The 12899-nt window shown below is 40.6% G+C and overlaps 1 protein-coding gene across 5 annotated transcripts in view; it reads left to right on the plus strand.

Moving 5' to 3' along the window:
* kif25 (kinesin family member 25) overlaps positions 1 to 8277 on the plus strand; it is a 24618-nt gene extending 16341 nt beyond the window's left edge. For all 5 annotated transcript variants that reach the window (XM_051960821.1, XM_022216036.2, XM_051960820.1 and 2 more), the window contains 6 exons: positions 394 to 540; positions 676 to 852; positions 3556 to 3710; positions 3795 to 4040; positions 5509 to 5664; positions 7090 to 8277. In XM_051960821.1, the coding sequence (XP_051816781.1) occupies positions 394 to 540; positions 676 to 852; positions 3556 to 3710; positions 3795 to 4040; positions 5509 to 5664; positions 7090 to 7241 (1033 nt within the window). In that variant the 3' untranslated portion in view covers positions 7242 to 8277. The remainder of the gene's footprint in view (positions 1 to 393; positions 541 to 675; positions 853 to 3555; positions 3711 to 3794; positions 4041 to 5508; positions 5665 to 7089) is intronic.
* The last annotated feature ends 4622 nt before the right edge of the window (positions 8278 to 12899 follow it).

A 12899-nucleotide genomic window follows, 5' to 3' on the forward strand; every position in this document is an offset into this window, starting at 1 on the left:
AATATTACAAAGATGAGGCACAAAAAACAGGACAATGAACGATCTAGTATTTTACTTAATGATCAAAACAACTTTTCATGATCTAGAAATTATAAATTATTTTAAATTTACAGTTTTACAAATTTATAATTTGCAGTTAATGTCTTCTCTGTAATTTTTACACTTTACAAAGTCATCTAACAGGCTGGATTGGACCCTCTGGAGTTCCGGTTTTTGGCCCACGGGCCGCATGTTTGACACCCTGCACTGGATTACATCATGTCATTCAGCTGTTTTAATGAGAATATCTGTCTTGCTGCATGAACAGGGGATTACATATCTGAATAAAAAAACAAACATCATAATTTAAAGCTGCAGCATTAATCTCACATGTTCTTCCTGTTTGCCTTGCAGCTATAATGTTTGCATCATGGCTTACGGGCAGACAGGCAGCGGAAAAACTCACACCATGATGGGATCCCAGCCGCTGGAGGAGCACTCAGGCATGCAGCAGGAAGTACAGCAGGGAATCATCCCCAAGGCTGCTGCTGAGCTCTTCCGGTGAGCGAGAAAAGTCCTGTTTATCCAGCTCAGAAATGCCCAGGATGTAATGAACAAACCTCTGCAAGCATGTGGAGAAAGCCTCAACTCAAGATCCTGTCTTTCCCTGTCCACCTGTTCTCGTGTGACCTCCAGGCTGATCTCTGAGAAGCCAGGCCAGAGTCACGCGGTGGAGGTGTCGGTGATGGAGGTGTACAACAACGAGGTGTTCGACCTGCTGGCCAGAGACGAGCACGGAAACGCCGTGGGCCAGCGCCGGGACATCATCACCACGTCCTCCGGCAGCAGCCAGGTCACCGGCCTGACGTATGAGTGAGTACAGACAGAGCTGAGCTGACCGTGTGCACCGGAAAGGAGAAGCTGTATAATGACAATAAAGCACATTCTGTTCTGTTCTGCAGCGTTTATGTGTGTCCTCCTGAGAACGAGGGGTAAAGTGTCTTCTGATTTGACTTTTATGTGATTTTCTGCCTTTTTGGAGGCAAAGCAACAACTTACAATTTAGAATTTTATTTATAAAAACAGAACGATTTCACCGTAAAAAAAACAAACAAAAAAAAACAGCGACACTTCAAATCGACACAGGCTGACAAGAAAACAAGAATCTCAGTCCATTTTCTAATAAAACTTTAAGAAATTAAACTGAACATGAATTAAACCCTCAACAGTCTGCATTTTGTCTCGGCATGAAAACAAAGTTTCCCTCATCCCACCAGATCACATGAGATATTATCAGAAAGGCCAGGATGACGTCTACTGAGCACATCAGGATTTAGTAGCTCAAATGAATCAAAACATGTAGATTAAAACAAATGTCCAGTACAGAGGATGTAAACGAATGGTTCGGATCTCAGGAGGATATCAAGACTCCAACTGTGAGATTCTGCTAGTTTCATGAATGTTTGCTTTTAATGTGTAATGTTTCGCAGCAGAAGTTCTAAAGTGTTTCTAATGATGCATAATGTGAGAGGAGGGTGTTTATACTGACAGACCTGCATAGAATTATTAAACTTTTCTACTGACCTTCATATCTTTTTTAGTTCTCGGTTTTACAAACAGAAGCTCTCCTCAGCTTCATTTGCAGCTTCAGCGGGCAGATAAAAGAAGCTCAACCCGCTCTATGCCGCCCGTTTATGGGACTTTAATAGGATAAAACAGCCAGGTATTTTTCTCACAGTTCGATATTGGCGAGAATAATGAAGCTAAAGAAGAGGATAGGTGAAAGACAAATGACTCCTGGTGAATGCTGCTGGTGTTCTGTAGCTGCTTGATATGTAAACAGGCTGTTCATCATCAGGCAGTAAGGCCAGATGTCATGTTTATCAGGATGCTGAAAGTTCTTCTGTCTCCACGTTGACAAAACATTTGAATAATTTAGTCTTTAAATCCTGCATTTTTTTTTTTTGCTCCCAAAAGCAGCAGACAGAAAGTGCAATATAGACTTTTCTTTCTTTTTTTATTTCTGCATAAAATTTGACCTAAAATGAGGGATGTTTGAAATGCTCCTCTACTGAAGAGGATTTAAAGGCAACCAGACGTAGACGGCTGTTCCTCGACTTTCCAAGAGAGCTTTCATTATCACAGATGGAAATAAGAATAGTCAAATGGTTGTCCTAAAGTCCTCCAGAGACTGCAGAGAATCTTATTTAGCAACATCGGTCATTACAACTCATATATATGTCCACAGTGCAAAAAGTACTGGCTGATATGTCCACTGTCTTACTTATTGCTCCAGAAACATCCAGTACTACTCTACTGATTACCTCGTGTGTGAGAGTAATTCTGCTTAGTGGAAGTGAAATAAAGAGTAAATTGTGGGCGACGTGGCCTGAAACGATGAGCTACTCGCCACAGAGCTGAGAAGAACTGCAAAATTGGTTGTTAATATGCAGTCAGATTGTCACTGACAGTCATTTGATTTGCTGCAACTATAAAAACATCGATAGCAGCTTTAAATTCCTAGAAAAGCACTCAGAGATTTTGCAGCATATAGGTATTTATATATTTATTATTTTAATTATTTTTGTGGTAAAATGAGCATTTTGTAGCCTAAAAAATTAAAACTATATAAAAAATAATTAGTGGAACATTTTAAAATAATATTAAGTTTGCCAATAGTGTTGTGTTTTTGTGAGTAGGTTTAGGAGCGTAGAAAGTGTTTAACCCTCGTGTCGACCCGGTTTAAAGTTTGAAAATGTGGAGAAAAACAGTATTTTCACAGTGAAGCTTCTGACGTCCACATTTTCAACATTTCTGGGAAATCTTTGAACATTTTTTGGTGGAAAAACAGAAATGTTAAAAATGTTTCTTTAGAACATTCTCATAAAAATCAACCAAAATCCAGAGAATTTCACTGGATTTTGGTTGATTTTTTTTTGTGAATGTTCTTAAAGAAAATATTAGAAGTTTTACTGATATATATGTGATCACTTTAGATATTTTTTAATTTTTTTGAAGATTTTTACTTATTTTTTAAAAAATATTTGCAAAAATTTTCTTGCCAAATTTTGGGGTATTTTTTAAAGCTAAAACTTTTAAGGGAAACTTTTAAGGAATTATTGGAATTTTCTTCCTGAATGTTTTGCAAATTTTCAAAAATTTGGGGAATTTTTTTTGCTGAATTTTTGGATTTTTTTCAGACAAAGAAACAACATTTTTTTGGGTGTCCATAAGTGAAGGCAACAGGAGGGTTAAGAGCATAAGAAGTGCTTATACGAGTGTGGGAAAGGTTTATAAAGCCTTAAAATATATATAAATAATAAAATAAATCTAAGGTTTGTGCAAAATGACGCCATGCCGCTGTCTCACAATGATCCAAAAATCTTGAACAAATCACTCGGTCCTTGTGTCATTTCTGACTTTCCCTGAAAATTTCATCCAAATCTGTTAGCCTGTTTTTCAGTAATGTTGCTAACAGACAGACGGGCAAACCAACAGCAATCATCACATAACTCTGCTGCATTCCTTGTCGGAGTAATAAAATTCTAAGTAATGTTTTTTCTGTTTGATCTACAGGCCTGTGTGTAACGCCTCGGAGGTGATGCAGATCATCAGCAGCGTCCTGAAGCTCAGAGCTCACTGTCCCACCCTCGTCCACACCGACTCGTCTCGCTCTCACCTCATTGTCACCCTCACCATTTCCTCCAAGAGCCCCAACGCCCTGGCCCTGGGTGAGACGCCTTCACAGAAACACTCCCTCGCATCATTTCCTTCCAGACGTTCCTGCTTTGTGACTTTAACCCTCCTCCATTCAGCCCGCAGGCTTCAGAGTGCCAAGATGGACATGCAGCGCTCCTCCCACAAGGAGTGGTGGAGTCCACGCTGTCGCCGTGCCAACCCAGCCGCCCGCCAGCCATCTTATGAACTCTTTGCAAGCCCCGCCTCCTCTCCATGCCCCTCCCCCTCCCTTTCCCCATGCCCCTCCCCCAGACACAGCATCTCTCAGACCGAGTTCAGGACCAAGCTGCAGCTGGTGGACCTGGCCGGCAGCGAGTGTGTCGGTAGGAGCCCAGTGCTTTAGGGTAGTCTTTGAAACTGTAGTTATCCTGGGAACTTTGATCCCTGAGTGTTTTATGGTGCATTAGGCAAGATTTTTAACTGGAAATTAACTTCTTTTAACACAGCAAATTGCAAAATGGGGCTTCGGGCAAACGTGTAATTGAGATGTTGCAGATGAAGTGCTGCTAAAAATTTAATTCAAGTAGGTACATGTCTTTGCTCTAAGGAGTGAAGAGAGCTGAACCCATCAGAAATTCACTGTTCATCCTTCCTAAATCTCTCTGCATTGTTTTGTGTAAAACATCTGGCAACATATCGGTGCACAAGAGATTCACTAGACAACAAAAATGCAATGTGAGTGCTTGGTTTTTAGCGGTTTTCAGGTTAGTCTGAGCTGAATGTGCTGTCTAGTGCAGTTTTACTCAAACAGCTCGTTTCTATTTACTGCAGAAATATCAAATTATAAACTAGAAAAGCACTCAGATAGCGCAGTAAGGCTGCCCAGTCATAGTTTTTCCAACAACTGAAACCTTTAACAAATCCGTGGATCCAGACTATAAGAGCCATCACTGCCGAAATCTAATCACTTGGTCCTTTTGTCATTTCTGAGCTTCCCTGAAAATTTCATCCAAATCTGTATGTCAGTTTTTGAGTGATGTTGCTGACAGACAGACAAACCAACGCCAGTCGTCACATAACTCTGCCACAATTCTTGGTGGAATAACTAGCAAGTAGGTGTACTGCAAATCTTAAAAGATCTACAAGTACGAGGCTTTAGTGTTTTAATCAGTCCCTATTTAATGAATATATGGCTAAGAAAGGGCCTAAAGAAAACAAATTGCTCAGAATTTTATTACAGGCAACAGGAAAGTTAGTAACTGGAGTTCCTACTGTTGAGAATCTACAGAGGGGGCCATTAGTTTCCATACATGGGAAAAATAAACATTTTATGTTGGACAACTGTTTTTATTTATACAATGTGCCCTATATGATTACCATTGTTTCAAAAACACAGATTACTATGTGTTTTCCACTGTTAGTGAACCTGAATTAGCACAGTTGAAGTTCTGCTTCTAATGGCGTTGGTGATACGTTCTTTGAGATAATTTATGTCTCGTATCTTCACCTGATACACCACGGCCTTCACATGCCCCCAAAGATGGCGTCAAATGCATCTTCTAGGGTATCTGAAACATGAAAAATATACATTATACATTTTCCCAATGTATGGAAACTTATGGCCCACCCTGTATATCTCTTTATGTATCTATGCCAGTCAGGGAAAGAAAAACTATGGCCCTACAGATGTGCAGCTCAAGTTACCATGGCGATGTACCCAGACAAAAAGCAAACTGCCGTCGTAACCCTGTAAACCCAGGATTCAACCTGAAGTTACCTCGCTAACTCCACAACCTGCTCCTGTTCTCTGAGTACATCAGCTAACATTGCTGCATCTGAATCTGTCTTCAGGAATGTCGGGGATTTCGGGAGCAGCTCTCTGGGAGGTGTCGTGTATAAATCGCAGCCTCTCAGCTCTGTCTGATGTCCTGGGATCTCTGGCCGAACAGAGGCCTCACGTCCCCTACAGGAACAGCAAACTCACACATCTGCTACAGGACACCATAGGTGAGACTGTTGGCAGTTTTTGACTCCTGCTTCCCACGTCTGCACCCCTGGGAAAAAGTGCACACTTCATGTAATCAGGCAACAACAACATGACCACCTGTCTAATATTGTGTTGGTCCCCTTTATGTGCTCTGAGCCATTGGGCCTGGACCAGAGGACCTCTCAGGGTGTCCTATGGGATCTGGACCAAGACGCTGACAGTGGATCTTTGGGTGCTCTGTAGCTTGGAAAATCCAAACTGAATCTCCATGTAATCTCCTATCTCCATGTTAGGAGATACAGGAGAGTCAGTTTGGCATTGGGCGAATTGAATCGCGTTTCCCTCCCGGTACAGTTTGGTACGACCAATCATAGCACGGGAGGCGGGAGTTAATGCTGCGTCATCTTCAGCGCCTGGATTACCCATAAAGATGATGCCGGAGGAGGGGGGGGGGGCACTGCCGTAAAACAAGAAGGAGAGAGAGAGAGAGAAGAGGGGGGCCAAAGCGAATCTTTTTGTGGTCTCTTGGCGTTTTGGATGGCATTAGTCATTGTCTCTTTTCACTTGACGTTTCCGACGATGAGGAGGCAGTGAATGGCTCGTTACTTTCGGCTTCTTGCCATTGTTTGTACAGAGGAAAATCCCGTTCCAAACGTGTGAGTAAATTTAAGCAACTTTTACAGATACGCTCCGATTTAAAGTTATTCCTAACACCGCTAATCATTCGGAATGAGTCTTTTGTTGCGTAGCCTTTTCAAAAATAAGTGTTGTACTTGAGAGTACCCCATGTATTCGCAGATTTTTGTGACAAAAACGGCAGTAATCATTCACCGCGACGCTTTCTCGGCTGCATGCCATTGTTGTTTGGACTACATGGACTTCAAGGTCGATTTGTTTGTGCGTCACATCCGTGTTACGCTGATTGGTTCTTTCTCGTTCAAGCTGCATTCGTTAGCCCCTCCTTTTTGAAATCGTCTCATAGCATCGCAAAGTCAGACTGCCTTTATTTGTATTTATATTAATACATAAATAAAGTCAGTCTGGATGTTCCAGGCAAGGTGCTCTGGGTTGTGCAGTGGGCTGTCTGGGAATCAAACTTGTTCCACTGCATCCTGTTGATGATTGATCAGAATGGGGTCTAGGAAGTTTGGAGGTCAAATCAACATCTTGGGTGATTGTTGTGTTCCTCAAGATGTTCCTGATTGATGTTCTTATGATGTGGTGGAGTGCATTTCAAGGAGTGTGTTTGTTCTGGAATAATGTTTATTTTGGTGTCTAAGTCTCATCAACACGGATGTCGTAATCCAAGGTTTTCCAGCAGAACACCACATAGAACCAATACGATCAATGTTACTCACTTCACCTGTCAGTGGTCTTAATGTTGTGGCTGATTTGTGTCATCTTTCCATCCTTGCCTCCTTGTTTGTCTCCTTCTCGCCCACTAGGTGGCGATGCCAAGCTGCTGGTGATGCTGTGTGTCTCGCCGACGCAGCGCTTCATCACAGAGTCCCTGCAGTCTCTGGGTTTTGGAACTCGGGCCCGGCAGGTCCAGAAGACGCCGCCTCGGAGGAAAAACCACACCCTGAAAGTGAAGTAACGGGGCAGAGAGGCATTTAAGCAGAGCGTAGGTACCTGAACAAAACTGATCTGAAGTAGGGTTTGAGAAAAAGAAAGAAGGCTGAGAGGAACTGATGGTAGAATTATCAGAGCTGCATATATTAGATTGTATCTGTGGACCTTTGAAGAGACTGACACGTCCAAGTTCACAGCCGTAAACGGTGTAATACTACAATTATTGGATGTCTTTTCTGATCTAGTGGGTTTTGTTCAAGTACAAGTCAAGTTAAAACCCCTTCAAGGTATTTTTTCTGGTTCAGAACGGACCTTTGAGGGGGGGGTGACCAAGCAGGATGATGAGTGTAATCGCTCAGTAATGTCAATGGATCTGCGTTATGGAGGCGTTTCTACCTTATTTTTGACCATCTGATACAGAAAAAAATCTGTTATGCTTTGGAAACCTCACCTAACAAAACTGGTTAAAAAATATTGGATATAATCTTAGATCTTATCATTTTGGTGCAGAAGATTGTCCAAAAAAATCTTTTTAGCAGCTATATTCAACTTGAAGTTAGTCACTTCTGACCATTTCTATCTATTTTGAAGTAGATCTTGATAGAACTACTGTTTTCTGTATTGCAAGTTGTTTTTTTCTACAAGTCTAACAGGGAATGATGGTAATTTTCCACAGCAAGTCTACATCAACTGTACATTTGTTTTATAAAATACTGTATTTAGCATAACGTCCACCGGTAGCATTCATTTAGATCTACCCCAGTGTTAACTGTATGTCGTGCTAATAGTGAACAGAACTGTGCTGTTTAATGCAGAAGCTTTTGAACTACGGTCGTCTTCATGTATTCTGCTGTGAATCCATTCCCAGTCTGACCTGCCCCTGCTTTGCCTTCTCTCTCTCTTTTTTTAGCATTACTGGGTGCAGCTATGTTTATACAGTATTTGTATATATTTAACTTACTTCTTTTTCTTTTTTTCCATTTTTTTTGGTAACGCATGACAGATCTTTTGAAATACAAAACAATGTCAAAAAAATGTGAAAATAAACAGATATGCGCGTGTCTTTGTGTATCGGTTTGTTCCAGAAAATTACACTGGAAACTTAGCATCAGTGTCTCTAAAAAAATACACAGTTCATGTACTGTTTGATTATTTAATACAAATTACACTTGCAAGAAAAAGTATGTGGACCCTTTGGGATTACTTGGATTACTGCATAAATTGTTCATAAAATGCGTTCTGAGCTTCATCTGAGTCACAACAACAGACAAACACAGTCTGCTTAAACTAATACCACATAAAAATGATGTGTTTTCATGTTTTTCTCAAACACAACAATGCAAACATTCACAGTGCAGGGTGGGAAAAAGTATGTGAACCCCGAGACTGATGACTTCTCCAGGAGTTAAGTGAAGCTAACGGTCAGTCAACCAACGGATCTTCACAGCAGGCAGTGGGCCCCCTGTGATCTAATTGGCCACCCAGTGCAGTGCCCCCCTCCAAAAAAAACACCCCAAAAATTTCGTTGGAAATTTGAATTACTGATACTCCAATTTCCGACGCTCCTGAACGCAACTTCGTTGTCCGACTGCACCGGAATGCATCACTGACGTTAGATTGATCTTTTGATTGCATACTTCGTTTGGAATTGAAGAACGTCGCGCTGTCAGTGAGATGCTTGTGATGAAGGCGAGAGTGTTCACCAAAACTGTCAAGCAAAGTAATCAACCTCTATCTAATCTTTCTAAGTCTGAACAGAAGAACTCAAAACTAGTGTAAAAGAAGGCGTAGCTGACGAAGATGTTCTCCAGCAGGGCCGGAAAGACCACGACCAATCAGCCTTGAGATCTGAGGCAGCGTCTCCATCTGTTGGGTGTCAACCATAGACTGTATATATAGTGGATGTAGCATCTGGCTCCAGAATTGAAGCCAACCCGGAAGTGTCAAAAACTTGCAATATCACGCCGTCCGCTAGGGTTGGCTCCAAAAAGCTTTTTCTCCAAAGACCCCAATTCATTTTTGGAAAAAATAAAATTTGATAGACTGATTTTCTACAGCTCAGGATTTTTTCCTGTTAGTTTTCATGGTCAAAATGAGAGATCAGGTGGCCGATCTTAAAATAAATCAATACTGAATTTTAAATAAATCGTTAAAGTTGGCGGAGCCAGGGGGCGTGGCTATACTTGATAGACAGCAACAGAAGCCTTTGCGGTAAAACGTGGGCAGGATAAGAGAGTCCTCAGCCAATCCTGCCCCGAGTTGCTCTCCGGTCCAGTCTGTTTGATGACGCTTTTTACGTCACTGGCTCCAAAAAATCCAAAATGGCGACCAGGAAGTAACAAAATTCGGGCTTCATTTTCTTGGCGTTGAAACCAACGGGTGACGTCACGGCTAGTTTACGCCTGGTGTCAACGGGTCTGCGGAAAAAAAAAACATGAGTATAAAATGTCATCTAAAAAATGCCATAGAATAATATTTCATTGCACAAGTAAAAGTATAGTATTTTTTTTAAAGTGTTCAAATTCTTATATATTGCTAAAAAAAACAACCTAAAACAAAAAAAGTCACAGTAATATGTCAATTAAAAAAGCCGATAGTACAGCATGTTGCTCAAAAAACGTCATAGTAAACGTTTTTATGTGCTGGCTGTCTGAAGTAGGTGAGGAGCGACAGAAAAACAGTCCAAATGCTGGTTTTCAGAGGGTTAGACGAGGATTTATCTAAAGAGTAAGCTTACAACAACACAACATGTGAGGGGTTTAAAAGCAAATGGATGTTAGTAAAATAAAAATAAATCAACAGAACTAAAAGTGAACTTCACGCTGACATTGATTAGCATTCCAACCAGTAACAAAGTAAAAGATAATCGATACGAAAAAACAACTTTTCCTGTTCACCTCTTAAAACCCAAAAACACACCGCAGTAGCACCCTAAACTAAAACTACCAATGGGTTCCTGTTTTCCTTTCTGAACAATTCAAAGGTCTCTCTCTATCTCCCCACACATCCACCAACCACTGGAACACATCTCCAAAGTTCTGCTAAAGCTCAGCTTCCCCTCAGAAGAAGTGCTACCAGATGAAGGAGCCTTTTGAGAGGCAGCTGGCATCGTGATTGGACGGTACTTTGGTCTGATCCAATCCGGCTTCAGCTCCAGAGACGGCAGGCAGAACGAGTCAACGGAGGCCGAGTGGACGAAGGCATGAAGCTGAGAACAATCCAGAAAACACCAGAGGAGGAGAGCAGCGGCCCAGGGCCAGAACAAACAGAGAAGCATAGTATGTCTCTGAGAAAACATCATAGTATAGCCTTTGGGATGAAAAAACGCCATCATATACATTGTATATTATACAAATAAGTCAAAGGAAAGAGACATGCATTGTAGAATTGTAGTGATTGTGGGCCAAATGATTTACTGATTATCATTATTTTAGTTTTTACTGATTTACGGAATCTACCTGTGGTCGCTCTGTCTTCTGGAGTGATTTGATTGGTTATACGTCACAAAAAAATCTCCTTTAACTTGACATCTGTAAACAAAACAAAAACGTATCATGTTGAAAAAAATCGCATTTTTTTTCAACATAGTATACTAGTGCGTTTTTTTTGGACAAAATTCTTGACGATTTTTTTTTCAAAGAAAACTGCTCTATAGTGTTTTTCATGGTCTACTGTACATTATTTCATCATATGGCATGTTTTTACGACATGTTGAAAAAATCGTATTTTTTTTTCGACATAGTATACTATGGCGTTTTTTGGGGGCAAAATTCAGAATGATTATTTTGTCACAGAAAACTGCTCTATATTGTTTTTCACAGCCTACTTTACATTACTTCATCATATGGCATGTTTTTATGAAATGTTGAAAAAATCGCATCTTTTTCCACATAGTATACTATGGCGTTTTTTTTGGACAAAATTCATGACAATTTTTTTTTCAAAGAAAACTGTAAAAAAAAAAAAGAGTAAAGCATTAAACAGGAATGGAGTTCATGGGAGGACCCCATGGAGGAAGCCACTGCTGTCCAAAAAAAACACTTGCAAAAGAGCGCCTGGATGTTCCGCAGCACTGCTGGTAAAATATTCTGTGAAGGAACACATAACAAAAAAAGTCACATCACACCAACATAAAAGCCTCATCCCAGCAGTGAAATATGATGGAGGGCATCACGGTTTGGGGCTGCTTTGCTGCTTCAGGGACAGATCGCTGTCATCAACAGAAAAATTAATTCAGTTTATCAAGACGTTTGCAGGAAAACTTCAGACCATCTGTTCACCAAGTGAAGCTCCGCAGAGGCTGGGTGATGCAACAGGAAGTAAATCAGCAACAGAACGTCTTCAACAGAAGAAAACACACCTTCTGGAGTCCTGACCTCGACCCCACTCAGATGCTGTGGCGTGACTTCAAGAGAGCGATTCACAGCAGACGTCTCGAGAATACTGCTGATCTAAAACAGTTTTGTGAAGAGGAATGGTCCAAAAGTCCTCCTGACCGCCATGCAGGTCTGATCTGCAGCTCCAGGAAACGTTTGGTTGAAGTTATTGGTGCCAAAGGAGGGTCGGCCAGTCATTGACCCTCCTGCTGTCTTCATTTACAGGCACCAAAAAATATCGTTTCCTTGTCTGAAAATTATCCAAAAATTCAGCAAAAAAAAATCCTCAAATTTCTGAAAATTTGCAAAACCTTCAGGAATAAAATTCCAATAATTCCTGAAAATTTTCCCTTGAAAGTTTTATTTAAAAAAATCCCCCAAATTTAGTAAGAAAATTCTTGGATATATTTTTAAAAAATGAGTAAAAATCTTTCAAAAAATCCTAAAAAATATCTAAAGTGATTACATATATATCAGTAAAACTTCTAATATTTTCTTTAAGAACATCATTCTTTAACAACATTGTGAATGTTCTTAAAGAAACATTTTTAACATTTCTTTAATCCAACAAAAAATGTTCAAAGATTTCCCAAAAATGTTGAAAATGTGGACATCAGAAGTTTCACAGTAAAAATATTTTGTTTTTCCACATTTTCAAACCAGATCAGTTTTGAGCCGCAGGACGACATGAGGGTTATATGTAAAGGCTCACGTACTTTTTCCACCCTGAACTGTGAATGTTTACATGTTGTGTTCAATAAAAACATGAAAACACACCATTTTTTGTGTGGTATTAGTTTAAGCAGACTGTGTTTGTCTCAGATGAAGATCAGAACACATTTTATGAGCAATTCGTGCAGAAATCCAAGTAACCCCAAAGGGTCCACATACTTTTCTTTTCTTTGTGTGAATGGTTTCAAGAATCTGTCACCTCTGGGAGGATGACAGATGAGACAAATGCATAGAAACACTTAGAATGGGGCAACGCTGGGATGTTTTTCGCCTTTTTTTCAGCAGTAAGTTCACATGATTCAAAAGCAGGGAGCTCTGAAAGCTGCAGAGTGAAACTGAAGTCGAGCCGCTGATGATTGTTCATAAATGCAATTACAGGTCTGTTGACTACAGTTTAATGTTGGGGAGAAAACAAACCAGACAGCTCCCTCTGAGGTGAACGGTTGGACGTCTTCCCAGCACGGATAGAATAACACACCGTATCTGGTAATTAAATCTCTTTTTCATCAGCTTCCCCTCAGACAGACTCACACTTCTTAATCAGCCTCCTCCTACCGGTGAGACACAGAAGCTGC

This window comes from Acanthochromis polyacanthus, chromosome 16 (genome assembly GCF_021347895.1).
Source record: "Acanthochromis polyacanthus isolate Apoly-LR-REF ecotype Palm Island chromosome 16, KAUST_Apoly_ChrSc, whole genome shotgun sequence".
NCBI classification, from domain to species: Eukaryota; Metazoa; Chordata; class Actinopteri; family Pomacentridae; genus Acanthochromis; species Acanthochromis polyacanthus.